Genomic DNA, 12,695 nt, shown 5'->3' on the forward strand with positions numbered 1-12,695 from the left:
TATTTTGGGGTGGTGTGTCGTGAGCCCCGACATGTGGAATTGGAAGGATGCTCGAGGACGGAGGAGCAGGGATGGGAGAACGAGCTGGCGGGAAAGAGCCCCCAGGCTGGGAAGAGACGACGGAGCAGTGCCCTGCTGGTGGCGGCCGGGGTGGGGAGGTGTGTTCCCAGGGGGTCACATGTCATTCCTCAGTTTGCTCAAGGACAAGACTGTCCGTGACAGCTGGTGTTTTGATGACCTACCGCACACCAGGTGTTGTGCGAGGAGTTTCACGCTCATTCACTCACATTTTCTCGTGTTGGAGAAGGGCCAGGTGTCAGTTCCCGTCCTGGGCACTGAGGTGAGTAGGGTAAAATCCCTGCCCTAGTAGAGCTTCGGGTTTATCTCATTTTGTCCTTCTAATAACCTTGTGAGGTATGTAGTTTTGTTCTTCTTTTATAGAGAATACAACTGAGATTGAGAGCAGTTAAGTAGTTTAGCCAAATTCTGGCGCAGTAAGTAGCAGGTGGAGGTTTTAGTCCAGGGCTGTCTGACACCAAAGCCCACTATATGTTTTTCCCTTGTGGGCAAAAACCCCAAACGAATGAACAAACAAACAACAAAAACACCCTTAGATATCAGTATAAAGGACATAGACACCAGTCGATTGGTGACCATTCCTTGGGGAGCTCACCTGTGCTCAACTGCCGTGTCAGACAGTGGTGTTACGCAGCTGAACGTGTGGGAAAGTCTCCTAAGATGAGGAGGATTTGTTGGTGAAGATGAAGGTTGGACGGAGTCTTCTGGCAGTGTGACTGTGTGGCTGGAGAGTGAGCCTTGTGTTAGAGGGAATAGCACAAACCTAAGCGAATAGAGGTGGGGACAGGCCCAGGGTGCGTGGAGTGTGCGGAGATGGAGTGGCGTCTGAGCCATCTGGCAGGCTCGGACGTGGCAGACCACGTCAAAGCGGCAGCGCAGAGCCCGTCTCGGCAGGGCTGCGAGGCCGGGAGGGCGCCGCAGTGCGGTGGAATCGGCGATGCTGCAGATTGCTCACCGGGAAGTTACGTGTGAGTGGTGGTGTTTAAGAGCGTGAGTCTGGCGGAGCTGTGCCGTGAGCTGGACAAGCAGGGCGCAGGGTCGGGGAGGCTGGCTGGGGTGCCTGCCTTTGGTGGCAGCTGTGGCAATACAGAGACACGGACAGGTGTTTCTCGAAAGCTTGTCAGGGTGAGAATTCAGCCTTGGAGCTCACCCAGGCCGCTGTAGGAACAGGAGGCGTTTCTGGTCATCTTTGCTTGACGATGGGGGACGAGGGGTGGGCAGGGCAGATGACCTTGGACTCTCTTCTGGCCTAGTAGTTCCGCCTGGTTATCTTCTATCCTATCGCTTTCTCGTCTCTGCCCCTGCTGAGCTCTGGCTGCTGCCCTCCTGCAGTCTGTGGTGACTCTGGTCCCGGGGCGGGGGAGGGGGTGTCCTGAGAAACTGCCCGGTGAACCTCAGACAGCACAGGTGAGCCAGGTGGTTCTGCAGCCGAGCTTAGCTGCTCCTGCAAGCCGCGTCCTGCAGCTGCGGGGAACTGCAGGCACGGAGGAGGATGACTTGTCCTCCTTACATAATGTAGGTTTCCGAGCTGCTGGGGCCCACGGTCTTTTTGCACAGTGGTGTCCTGATATCCCATGACCTTCTTGATTTTGTCTAATTTTGTTATTTTGAATACAGGAGATTTATAAATATGTAAATGGGGCTAATTTGTTTCACTTGCATATACCTGCAAGTCATTTGTTCATTTCTCATTCAAAAAATATATTTATCAATATATGTATCATATATAATATATGTTAATAATATATTTGTTAATATACTTGTGCCAGACATTGTTCTAGCCTCTGGTATGCCTGGGGACAGCACTCTCTGTCCTCCTGGAACTTACTGTCTGCTAGGTGGAGACAAACAACCAGAAAAATAAATAGGCCAATTCTATAGCATTTTATGAGATAAGTGCAGGGTGGGAAAGTGAAACACGGGAAGAGGGATTGGGAGGTCTAGGAAGGGTTGTAGGAGAGGATTGGGGTCCTGCTTATGGCGGTTGGGTGCGTTTGAACAAAGATTTGAAGGCAGTGAGAGACACAGTCATGTGGGTATTGAAGGAAGAGCTTCCCAGGTAGAGGAAACAGCATGTGCAAAGGCCCCGAGGCAGACTGTGCCCAGCATGCTTGAGGGGCAGTGAGGGGGAGGCTGGTGTGGCTGGAGCAAGGGCTGAGCACTTGGAGATTTGGACAAAGAGGCAGAGGGTGGAGGGTTTAGATCATGCAGGATTCCGTGGCCACTCTGAGGGCTTTGGCTTTTGCTTTGAGAGAACTGAGGATGGAGCAAAGGAGTCATATGACCCACTTTATCAGGATCCCCTTGAGCACAGGCTGCAGGGGTAAGAAAAGGACTCAGAGGTCCAGGGAGGAAGCCTTGTCATGCTGCAGGCTAGAGAACATGGCGCCTTCTGCAGTGGTAGCTCTAGGGATGGTGAAAAGAGATGGCTACACTGTGAAGTTAGAGCAGAAGAAAGATGAAAAGTTGAGGATGACTTTGGTAGAACGTCTCTTCCAATCTAGTGCTTGCAAACCATAGTCACTCCGTGGGTAGCCACAGAGTTTCCTGTGCCCCAGGGGTCCTGCTTAAATGCAGACCAGGGGTATTTGTGTGCCATCTATACATGTATAAATGTGTATGTGTGTACATGCATATGCATGTATGTTCATGCACACGCATGCATGTGTGAGTGTGTGCGTGTGTAGTGCCTTTCCTGTTGGATGCCCACAGCCACAGCATTGAATCCCTTAACTGAAGCCGCTGTCTCTGGCCTCCCCAGGCACTTGCCAGCTACTTACACACCAGAGAGAAGCAGAAACTCCCCCTTGCATTTCAGTTGCACATTTTGCAGGTGTTGCCCTCCTCTTAATTATCCATCAACTTCCTTTCCTAACCCCCTTCTTTTTGGAACTTGTTATAAAAGAAAAAAAAAAAAAAGATAAAACAGCCAGATGTGAGCCCAGTCTCATCAGTAATCTATAAACACCAAGCACACCCCACTCATCTCTCATGCTTTATGAGAAGTTAAAATTAAATCAGGGCAGCATTATTAAGCTAAGTGATTTTTGCTGGGTTCGGATGAATTCCTGTGTGTGCTGCGCCGTTTGCTGGAAACCATGTCTGGTGCCTGCCGGTGGCTGGAATGCGCATCCACCAGCTACGAGTGGAGATCAGTCTGCTCGCAGTGGGCGCTTGGGGCATCCCAGTGCCAGCTCTGGGACACAGATGCTGTGCAGAACCCTCCTGCCCGTGGCCCTGGGTCCTCCGGTGCCTGTCAGCCCTCAGAACCAGGGGAACAAAACACAGGACGGAAGCAAAGGTGTGCAGCCGCAGACACCGTCCCTGGTGTAGGGATGGACTCAGATTCGAGAGGGAGAACGCTAGGGGTCACCTTCTTTCTAGGGGCCTTGGAGGTCAGGGATGGCGGCGCTGTATTTCGGGATGCTGTGAGACAGTCGCCGATCCGCGCTTTCAGCCTTGAGACGTCCGGAAGCTGCTTTGGGCTCGGCAGGTCCGAGGGGCTCCTGGGGCTGAGGGCGCGACACCCACTCATGCTGCACAGCCCTCTCTCCTTCCGAGCAGCTGGCAGGTAGTGGCTTGGCTTTCTGACGTCTACAGATGTGCTGGGAAGATCGGATCGCTATTCAGCAAATGGGTAGGGGAAGGAGGAATCTCTCCTGGGCACAGAGTTTCCCACGCTCTGCCTGGTGCAGCGAAAACAGTGTAAGGTGGAGTCAAAAAGCCGGGTCCCAGTCCCAGCCATGTGAAACGAGGCGGGTGGCCAGCTTTCCTGGGGTCGGGTTTCCCTGTGGGTCGCAGTAAAACAAGAAAGGTGTAGTTCCTCCCGGGACCGCTGCTAATCCTTGTGTTTGGCCTGGCAGAGATGCCGTGTCGATGTTCACTGTTCATCCTGCGAGGACCTGGGAGGACAGAGGCCTGGGGTCACTTGTGGGCTCGTCCTGGAGGCTGAGCTCAGGCCTGGGGGGCCCTCCGCACCGTCACTCCCCTCCCGGCTTCTCTGCCGCGGACGGCACAACTCCGTGCAGGCGAAATTGGGTGGATATTCTTTTGAAAGGGACATTTTCTGAGGGCTATCCATCTAGGCTTGCATTCGCACATTGGATTCTGCATTCATGGTTTCCTTTTTGTCTTGGACTTTGTACCACAAAACATTGTGTGAAGTGCAGAAGTGGGAGAAAGTGGCATTTGTCACTCTTGTTACATATCCGCAATGTGTGGATTCAGCAAAAGGTTGATTCTTTCAGCCCTTGCTTTTGCTGAGAGATATCCACATAAAAAGAGACACTTTTTAAAAGGGAATCTTGCCTCAAAATTTGCCAATACTATTTAATTTCACATTTTTGCCTGACTCTGCCCAGAATTCATTCAGTCAAACTCTGTGCTGTGTACAATGTCACCCTCTTATTTAAAGAACCGACTTTTTAAATAGAGGAAGGATTTCCGTAAGCATTTCAATAAAAGTGTGCAGGATTTTATATTTTTAGGAACTCAGTACCTCATAAATATTGGAATTTCATATCCTCCAAATCAGCTTTAGTGCATTTTCAATTTTTGATATGTTGTGACATATAGTTCAGTTTTTGAGAAATATAATTTGCTAGACTTTTTACAGCCATTTCCTCACATACTACCGGCTGTCTCCATATTTTTGCTCAACTTCAACTGATGCCATCACAGTGCATAAAATACCAGTCACTTGGGTAAGTCATGACCCCGCTGTAGTCACCAGGACAGAGACTTTAAAATTGAGACAATAAACCACGAATGTGACCTGGGGTCACTATGTCATCACCAGCTCGGGGCTGCCCCACGCTGTGGTGCGGACCAGGCCACACAGTGCGAGTGTGACACTTGTCCCCCTGTCCCTGCCAGCACGGTGCCTCCACCATCAGAATCTCCCTTTGCACCCATGTGGGGAGGACCGAGGTGAGCCGGGCTGGCCACTCGTCCTGGGCCACCCGTCTGACACCCGGCATTAGAGATCCACTTTGCTTAATTTCTCTCCAACTGCTTTTAAAATACAAATGCTTTCATTTATGCAAAGTTTTAGCAGCATGTTAGATCTGTGGGCATATCGCCAGTGCAGTGAGAGGAAAAGGGGAAACTCTCAAAGGGAAACCGGATCCCAAGCCAGGCCCTTCCTTGCTGATTTCCATGGCCTTGGCAGACGGGCGCGTGCTCTTCTTTCTGCTCCGGGGAAATGGGCCAGATTCCCTGAACCTGGGACAGCACAGCTCTGGTTTATGTCCGTCTAGGCACAAGCCAGATGTATTCTCTAATTGGGAAAAGAACTGAGCAAGTTGTGTAATCAAGGAATTCACTTCCATGCAGTGCACACACTGAGTACCTTCTGTGTGTTGGATATCATGCCAGGTGTCAGAGATACAAAGGTGAATAGAGCATGCACAAAAATATATTTCCGTTTTTTAGGACTTTGTAATCTAATTGCTGAGCATGGAATAATGTGTGATGACTATTTTTGTGTGGGTAAGTGTTGCAGTGAAAGTGTGTGTGCATAATCTTTATGTCAATACTAGACCACGAGGGTTGGCGATAGATCGCTTCCCTTTGGTTTCTGACATAAATTAATTATTTTCACTAAGTCTTCTGTAATTGCTATCTCATGAAAGTCTACTACTTTGATTAAGTTTGGGGGAAGTTTTACGTTTTCCCCTGCACCAGTGACTGTCATATATGGCTTTTTCTCAAATTTTTACCTCCGGTCTAGATCTGGCTGTGAGCTGCTGTGCTCTGGTATTAACACATTCAGTTCCCTCCTGGACATTTCTGCCTGGAAGCCGCATGGGAACTTTAAACTTAGCCAGGTGCAAATCACACCCCTCGTCAACGTCACTGCTCAGCCTCAACCTCCACTTCCTTCGGGGTTGTTCTCTGCCCCGGCAAAAGCATTCAAGCCCGACGCCCGCTGTTCCTGACTCTTCCTCCCCTGTGAGCCGTCTTCAAAGGGTGCCCGAGACGTGCAGACTCTACTTGATGGTGATTTCTCCGATGTCTCCAGATGCGCTTCCAACCTGGAGCAGCCACTGTCCTCTCTCGCGAGGTTTCACTCGCGGCTGCTCACGTTCCCCACTTCCACTCTCGGCTCTGTCTAAGCACTTTCTGCACAAACGCGATTCCCTCACTTCCCCCCCAGCTCTTCCGAGGTGCACACGTCCTCGGATCACACCCAGACTCTGTCCCGAGGCTCGTGTGGCACCGTCTGGCTTCCTCGCTGATGTCTTGTCCAGACGTGGCGTTGCCACTGTCCCCACGCCCAGGTGACCTCTGTGTCACTGGCGTTCTGTTTCTACTGACCGCGTCCTCTGCTCCCAGCCCCCGTCCTTTGCACAGGCTGTTCTCTCAGCGAGGAGGGAGGGAGGGTCTGCTCAGCCCCAGTTCATCCGGCTCACACAGAGCACTTGGCACATGCCGGGGACCGGCCGAGTGGGGCGTGCCCACCCTACCCCAGAGGAGGAGGTGTTGGCTGGAATATGCAAATACAAGCAGTAATAAGGCAGGGAAACAGTGGGGACTGTGAGAGAGTGTCCGAGGGGCCTGATTTATGTTGGGAGGGGTGGTCAGAGGGCTTCCTTGAGGTGGTGACATTGAACCTGAGACCTGTTCCTCTTTGGGGCCTTCCTCCCACAGCTCCTCCTAGAAGCTTCTCTTGGCTTTCCTGAGTGTGGGTGGATTGGCCTCCTTAGGGCTCTCAGAGCACCCGATACATCCCCCGTTAGGTTCTTTATCGACCCTATTGCAATTAGCTCCATCTCCGACTGCAGCCTCCGGAGGGCAGGGCAGGGCCTCCCGTGCTGTCTGGATAAAGCTGGAAGCACTTCCCTGTGCAGTAAGAGCCGCGGGCGTATGTGGTGTGTGTTCTCTGCCAAGATTCTCCACGGACCGAGAAGGCGTGGGAGCCGTGGTCCTGCCGTCCAGGGCGGCGAAGCCCACAGGTCTGCGGCCACGCGTCCCTTGTCCTGTGGCTCTTCTCAGGGCCGTATGTCCCAAGCAAGTGGGAAGAGACACTGCTCTTGTCCAGGTGAACAATGTGGTGGTGACGGGAGTATCCAAGGACCCAAGGCGAGGCTGGGTATCGTAATAAAGTGAAAATATGTCTGTTCTAATTGATAGATTAATTACACCTGTGAATTCTGAGGGCAAAGTGTGACCGTGACCCTGGCGTGTACTAGAACCTCTCTGGGTGCAGCTGGGCTATGGCTACGGACCCCCGGCCTCACCTCAGCCTGGGCTACAGCTGTGACAGCGAGCTGCGTTTCTTTTGGATTGCAAGATGTTTACAAGAAAGGCTTCTGTGGCGGGCGTCGCTACCGAATGCTGACTACATGTGAGCGAACGTTATTATCTGCGTTTTCAGATGCAGAAACTGAGGCTCAAGTATCTGCAGCTTGCTCCAGGCACAGGTCCCAGAGCTGGGTGGGTCCTTGGTTGGTCTGGTCACTTAGAACTCTTTTCTGTGCTATTCCACGTAGAAGTTTGTTGCTTTTCAGGAAACAGAGTCAGCCTCTTCCTTCCAAATAACCTCAGCATCCTTCTCTGTATCTCCAAGCCGCTGGAGCCGTGTGGCTGGGAGGTGGCGAGAGAGGCTGTGACCTCCCGGCGCTGAGACGGCAGGTGCTGTGACCCCTGCTGCCCTGTTCTGCTCTGGCCTCCGGACCCAGCTCGGCCGCTCCTCGTTAGAAAGGGTCTTGCAGGAGCTGGGTCGTGCTGCAGGGTAATCTGTACCCCCCAATGCGGTTGCCATTGCTGCACCTCCCACGGGCACAGCAGTGTTTGCCCCGACACCTGCTGGGACCCGTGTAGACGCGAAGTGGAGTCGCTGCCGCTTACCTTGAGCTTCTGCTGCCATTGGGGTCGTCCTGCTCATGTTAAAGGCACTGACAGCAACAGCTGGGCCTGTAATTCTCCTTGCCTGGTAATTAATTCAGCAGCCTTAAGGGGAGTATGCGTGCATGTGTGTATGCGTGTGCGTGTGCGTGTGCGGGTGTGTGTATGGACCATCCTACTGCCACGGCCAGTGATTCTGAGGGATTGGATTGAGGATTTGGGTTTCCACCTGTGCGCCGCTTCTGTGGAGAGCGGGGAGGGGCTGCAGGGACAAAGGGAGGGGCGTCGCCCTCCCTCCTGTGACTTTGTGCCACCTGAGCCCGCCTCATCCCTGACCAGGGCGGGCACCGTCCCCGTGAGGGAGCGCCACGTGGCATGGCTCCCGGCAGCTTCCTGGGCAGGAGGCAAGCGGCAGGGCCTTGAAGCGGGCATGTGACTTCCCTGGGTGCTTTGCATAAATCTAACTTCCCCAGGAAAACACAATCCTTCCGAAGTTGCTGAGGTCAGGAACTGCAAGGCAGGCGCCTGCAGCCCTGGCCCAGCTGGGGAGGAGACGGCGTCTACACAGTGTTTGTTCTGTCCTCAAGGGCAATTGCTGAGGCTTTCTTTGGGCCTCTGGAGTCGCCCCCATTTAGTGAGGTGCAAACAAAGTGCATGTTAGTGGGGAGCGGATGACAGACACGCTTCACCACGGGTCGTAGACACGCTGGCCTGCAGGGCACCTTTGTCTCCCAGGCAGGTGAGAGGCAAAGGCCCGTGCGTGAGTGGGGACAGTTTCCTCCCATGCGTGACCACACTGAAGAGGAGCCTGGTGGGGAAGAAGAGGAGCAGTGAGAGGAATCGTGGAGGGAGGACCTGCCAGTACCTTGGAGACGAGTGTGTGGTGTGAGCCCAGGGGCGTGGGAAACCCTTCCCATCCTCTCTGCTCGTGCCTGCCACGGAGCCTAGACTCTTCCAATTAGTCGTCCTCTGGGGCAAGACATCAAATCTCTCTGAGACCCACAGAAATGGAGCCATCTTCTCAGCCAGAATTGGTGCCTTAACCTGCCATTGTTCGTTCACGCGTCCACACACTTGCTTATTAACCCGTCAGTCCCTGGATCCAGAGGAAAGAGAAGAAAGCGCCGCCTGGTCCCCATCCCGGGGCAGCACAGACGGCTGCTCTGCAAAGGCCTCGGCCTCAGGGTACGTCGGGGAGCTCATGATCTAATAGGCAAAAGACGAAAGCGAATATTGCAAATTACAAGAGTGAGTTTCACCGCTTCCGCCCGTCTATTCCCCCGGTCCAGGAGTGGCGAGTTTCTTCTTCCCGCCTGTCCCTTAGGACTCTTAAGTCACTCTGACTTTCTCTTTCATTGGGCTTCTCGTGTGGAAAAAGTGTAGAAGCCTATTTTGGAGCAGAGAGTAAAATGTGAAGACCTTAAGTGTAGAGTTCCATGAGTCCTGACAAGTGTTTATGTTGTGTGCCCCTCACCCAAATGATGACGTACGACCTTCTGTCACCCTAAGAGTCTGCTTGTGCCCCTTCCCCAGAGGCGACCACCGTGCTAAATTCTCTTGTGTCGAGCAGTCCTGCCCGAGCTCGACCCTCCTGTCAGCGGACGGCACGGCGAGCGGGTTGTGGCAGCTCCTCGTGCTTCACACACCTTCCTGTTCTTTGTCCGTAGTTCATTCCTTATTGCTGTTGTTGTGTTGTTTCATTGTGTAAACACACCAGAATGTAGTTATTCATTTTCCTGTTGAGGGGTGTATGGGATATTTCCAATTTTTTAAATAGTTGCAATATATATTCTCATGTGAATCTTTTTGGGGACTTATGTTTTCATTTGTCTTAAACAAATAAAAGTGAAATGATTGAGTCACAGGGTAGATGCATGTTTAACACATTAACTACCACACTGGCAAAAACAATTTTTTCCTTGGAGCCATGGTGTTTTATTACAAAAATAGAATAAAAACTTCAAAAACAAAATGGTCCTTTCCAATTTAATGAAAAATTTAATGAAAAATGAAATCTGTTGACTTTTATTCATTTAATCCACGTTTTTAGAATTAATTTGTCAGTATTAATTGTAACAATAAGAGCATCAACAAGTAAGATTTTCCAGAACCAACTGCAGGGTTTTGCCCAGCCTTTGCTTCAGGAGGCCCTGGGCTCAAAACTCGCGTGAGTTAAATACAAGTCACATGGCAGTTAATGTGTTAATGTTATCAAAACATTTGTTAAACAGTTGTCCAAAGTGGAGGAACCATTTTTCACGCCCACCAGCGACTCTGCCTTCTCACCAGCACTTGCTGCTGCCAGCCTTTTCATTCTGATCACTCTAGCCGACGTGCAGCGGATCTCAGTGGGTTCCTTCTGTAAAATTAGCCAGCACACCCCAGTGAACACTCTCTTGACTCATCTGGACTCATCTTTTTCTTTCCTTGTTTGTTTTTTTCCAGCCATCACCAGTCTTGATCAACTCATCTGCACTGAGCAGTGGTCTCTACTCGTGCCTCCCTCCAGGCAAGGAGGCTGGTGGTTTTGCCGGGGGGTTTTCTTGATCGTCTCAGTCCTTTGCTGAACACCTTTAATAACGAACAGATTTGTCCGACGTTTAATTACGTGTGACTGTAGTAGAGAATGCTGTCTTCAGAGCAGAGCTTGTCTGGCGGAAGGGGGTGGGACCCAGCTCTCTCCTTCCCGTGTGCACCCGAGGTCCCTTTGTAGAATGCCTGTGCTCTATGCTGGGGACCACCGACTGCCCGGCCCTCCCTCACTGCCACCTGTCCACGCTGGGGGCATCAGCCCCCACACCTCCCTCCTGCCCTGCCTGCCACACACCAGTGTTCACAGTCCTCTGAGTGCAAAATGCTGTTCCAAGCCTTGAGGCTCTGCCCGTGCTGTTCCCTGTCCTTGGGACGGGCGTTTCCACCTCACCTGTCACCCCATGTCTGCCTGGGGAAATGTGACATGCTTTATGCCACGATCCTGGAGCCTTTGTCCTTCGTGAGGTCTTCAGGGTTGATGTCTCCCAGCTCTGGGCCGCCGTACCCCACCGCACACACCCCTGCTGGCTGCGGTGGCCGTAATCATCCTTGTTCCCCAGCGTCCAACCGTCCGATGTTCAATTTCCCTTCTATTATGGCCTCAACCTACTTTTCTCACATTAGCTCCGCCAATCTCCAGGCTTTCACTTGTGCTCCTGCCAGAGCGGCACAGTCTGTGTGGTGCAAGCTTCTCTCCGCACCTTTGCCCCCCGTGTCCTCCCTCGTCTGGAAACCTCTTCCCTGTGCCTACTTTTCCTGCCCTTCTCATCTTGCATTGGCCCTAAATCCCCTTCCTCCAGGAAATGTCCCCAAGACCCTGAATCTAGCGGTGACCTCTTCCTCCTATGGATATGCTTAGTGGCTCTCAATCCTGCAGCTTTCAGGCTTGCCTGGAGCCCCCCCCCTTCAAGAAGCGCACATCTGTTCAGACAGTTAAGGCAAATGCAAGTGGCGCGTCAGTGGTAGCTCGATTTAGACGTCATCGCACATCCCTTCTCCTTGTCCCGCTTGGCCTGTGTGAGCTAGGATTTACTGGGGCCCATGTACTGTCCAGCGCCTGGGGGACAACTGGGTTGGATCCCACTTTAGAAAGTTGTGGTGAGCAGCGTGACAGCCCCCAGTGCTGGAGGGATGGAGCCGCCCTGTGGGTTGTGGGTAGGCCTGAAAGGCAAGTTTTGCTGTCATCAAGATTTGTCACTGATCCATTCTGCTTGGGGACATGCTCCAGTCTCTGTGAGAATTGGGTCTGATTCCATCCATGGCTGTCGGCTGTATGGCGGAGGGCTTGGTTCCCCACTCCTACTGAGCCTGTGGCATTCTGGGGGAGGGAAATAGTTTTTAATCTCTGCTGAAGGTGTCTTGGGTCCTCTGCTTGGAATCATCTGAGCTTAGCCACTGGGAGCCTGAGGGGTTTGGAGTCATTTGGCACCAGGGCCTGGAGCAGCCGGCAGAAAAGCCCATAACCGCCTCTCGTGGGCTCCAGCGGGTTCCATCAGGATGTGGGGCGTTCTGGCTCTGCGGGGTGAATCATCACAGCTTGTCAGAAAAATAACACAGGCTCAAGCGGCTTCTGGTCTGGACAAAGCGTTTACAAAGTGCCTAAGTTAAGTGGGCAGATGGCCAATTTTTGAAGTCTAGTGTCACTTGAAATGAACACAAACAGCGGGGGATGGCGGAAAACCGTGACTGCCACTGTGTTCAAATTAGCTGTGGGAGTTTCAGATGCTGTCGGTGCACAGTCTTCATCTGGTAGAAGCTTCATCTCAGAAATGCCCTACCTGTCCTTGGAGTTTGATCTTCCATTGAACCGACTTTCGGGGTTCTTCTTGCGTGTGTACGTGTGTTTAAAGAAATAATTAGCCCTTTAATAATTAATAATTAGCTCTTTAAAACATTTAGCCCTTTTAAAAAATAATTAGTCTTTTAATAATTAGCCCTATGCAGCATCCCATAGTGTTTCTCCTCCTTTCTTCTTTCTCTTACCCAAATGCAAAAATTGACCTCTACTGGTATCTGGCCATGGGCTTTTGCCTTTTTCTTCTGTACCATTTCAACTTAGAGAAACTGCTTTCACGTGTCGCGGCTGCCATCCCTGTCCTGTCTGTGCCAGCTCCACCTGCGGGCTGCGGCGTCAGGATCCTCACTAGGTCAAAGGACCATTTTTGGGACTGCGGTGGGACGAGAAGCCCAGAAGCCTGAGCTAACTCTGCCAAAGGACCCGCCTTCCGGGATCCCAA

General features: G+C 52.0%; 1 protein-coding gene across 6 annotated transcripts in view; it reads left to right on the forward strand.

Annotated features, from left to right (window-relative positions):
- The window catches only part of ZMAT4 (zinc finger matrin-type 4), a 317,188-nt gene that overhangs the window by 26,859 nt on the left and 277,634 nt on the right, over positions 1-12,695 (forward strand). For 3 of the 6 annotated variants that reach the window (XM_045535764.1, XM_045535765.1, XM_045535763.1), the window contains exon 1: positions 189-340. The exons of 1 other annotated variant lie outside the window; for it this stretch is intronic. In XM_045535764.1, the coding sequence (XP_045391720.1) occupies positions 234-340 (107 nt within the window). In that variant the 5' untranslated portion in view covers positions 189-233. Of the gene's footprint in view, positions 1-188; positions 341-378; positions 415-12,695 lie in introns of those variants that run through there. 2 more of the 6 variants (XM_045535768.1, XM_045535769.1) reach the window with 2 other exon arrangements.

This window comes from Lemur catta, chromosome 22 (assembly GCF_020740605.2).
Source record: "Lemur catta isolate mLemCat1 chromosome 22, mLemCat1.pri, whole genome shotgun sequence".
Lineage (NCBI taxonomy): Eukaryota > Metazoa > Chordata > Mammalia > Primates > Lemuridae > Lemur > Lemur catta.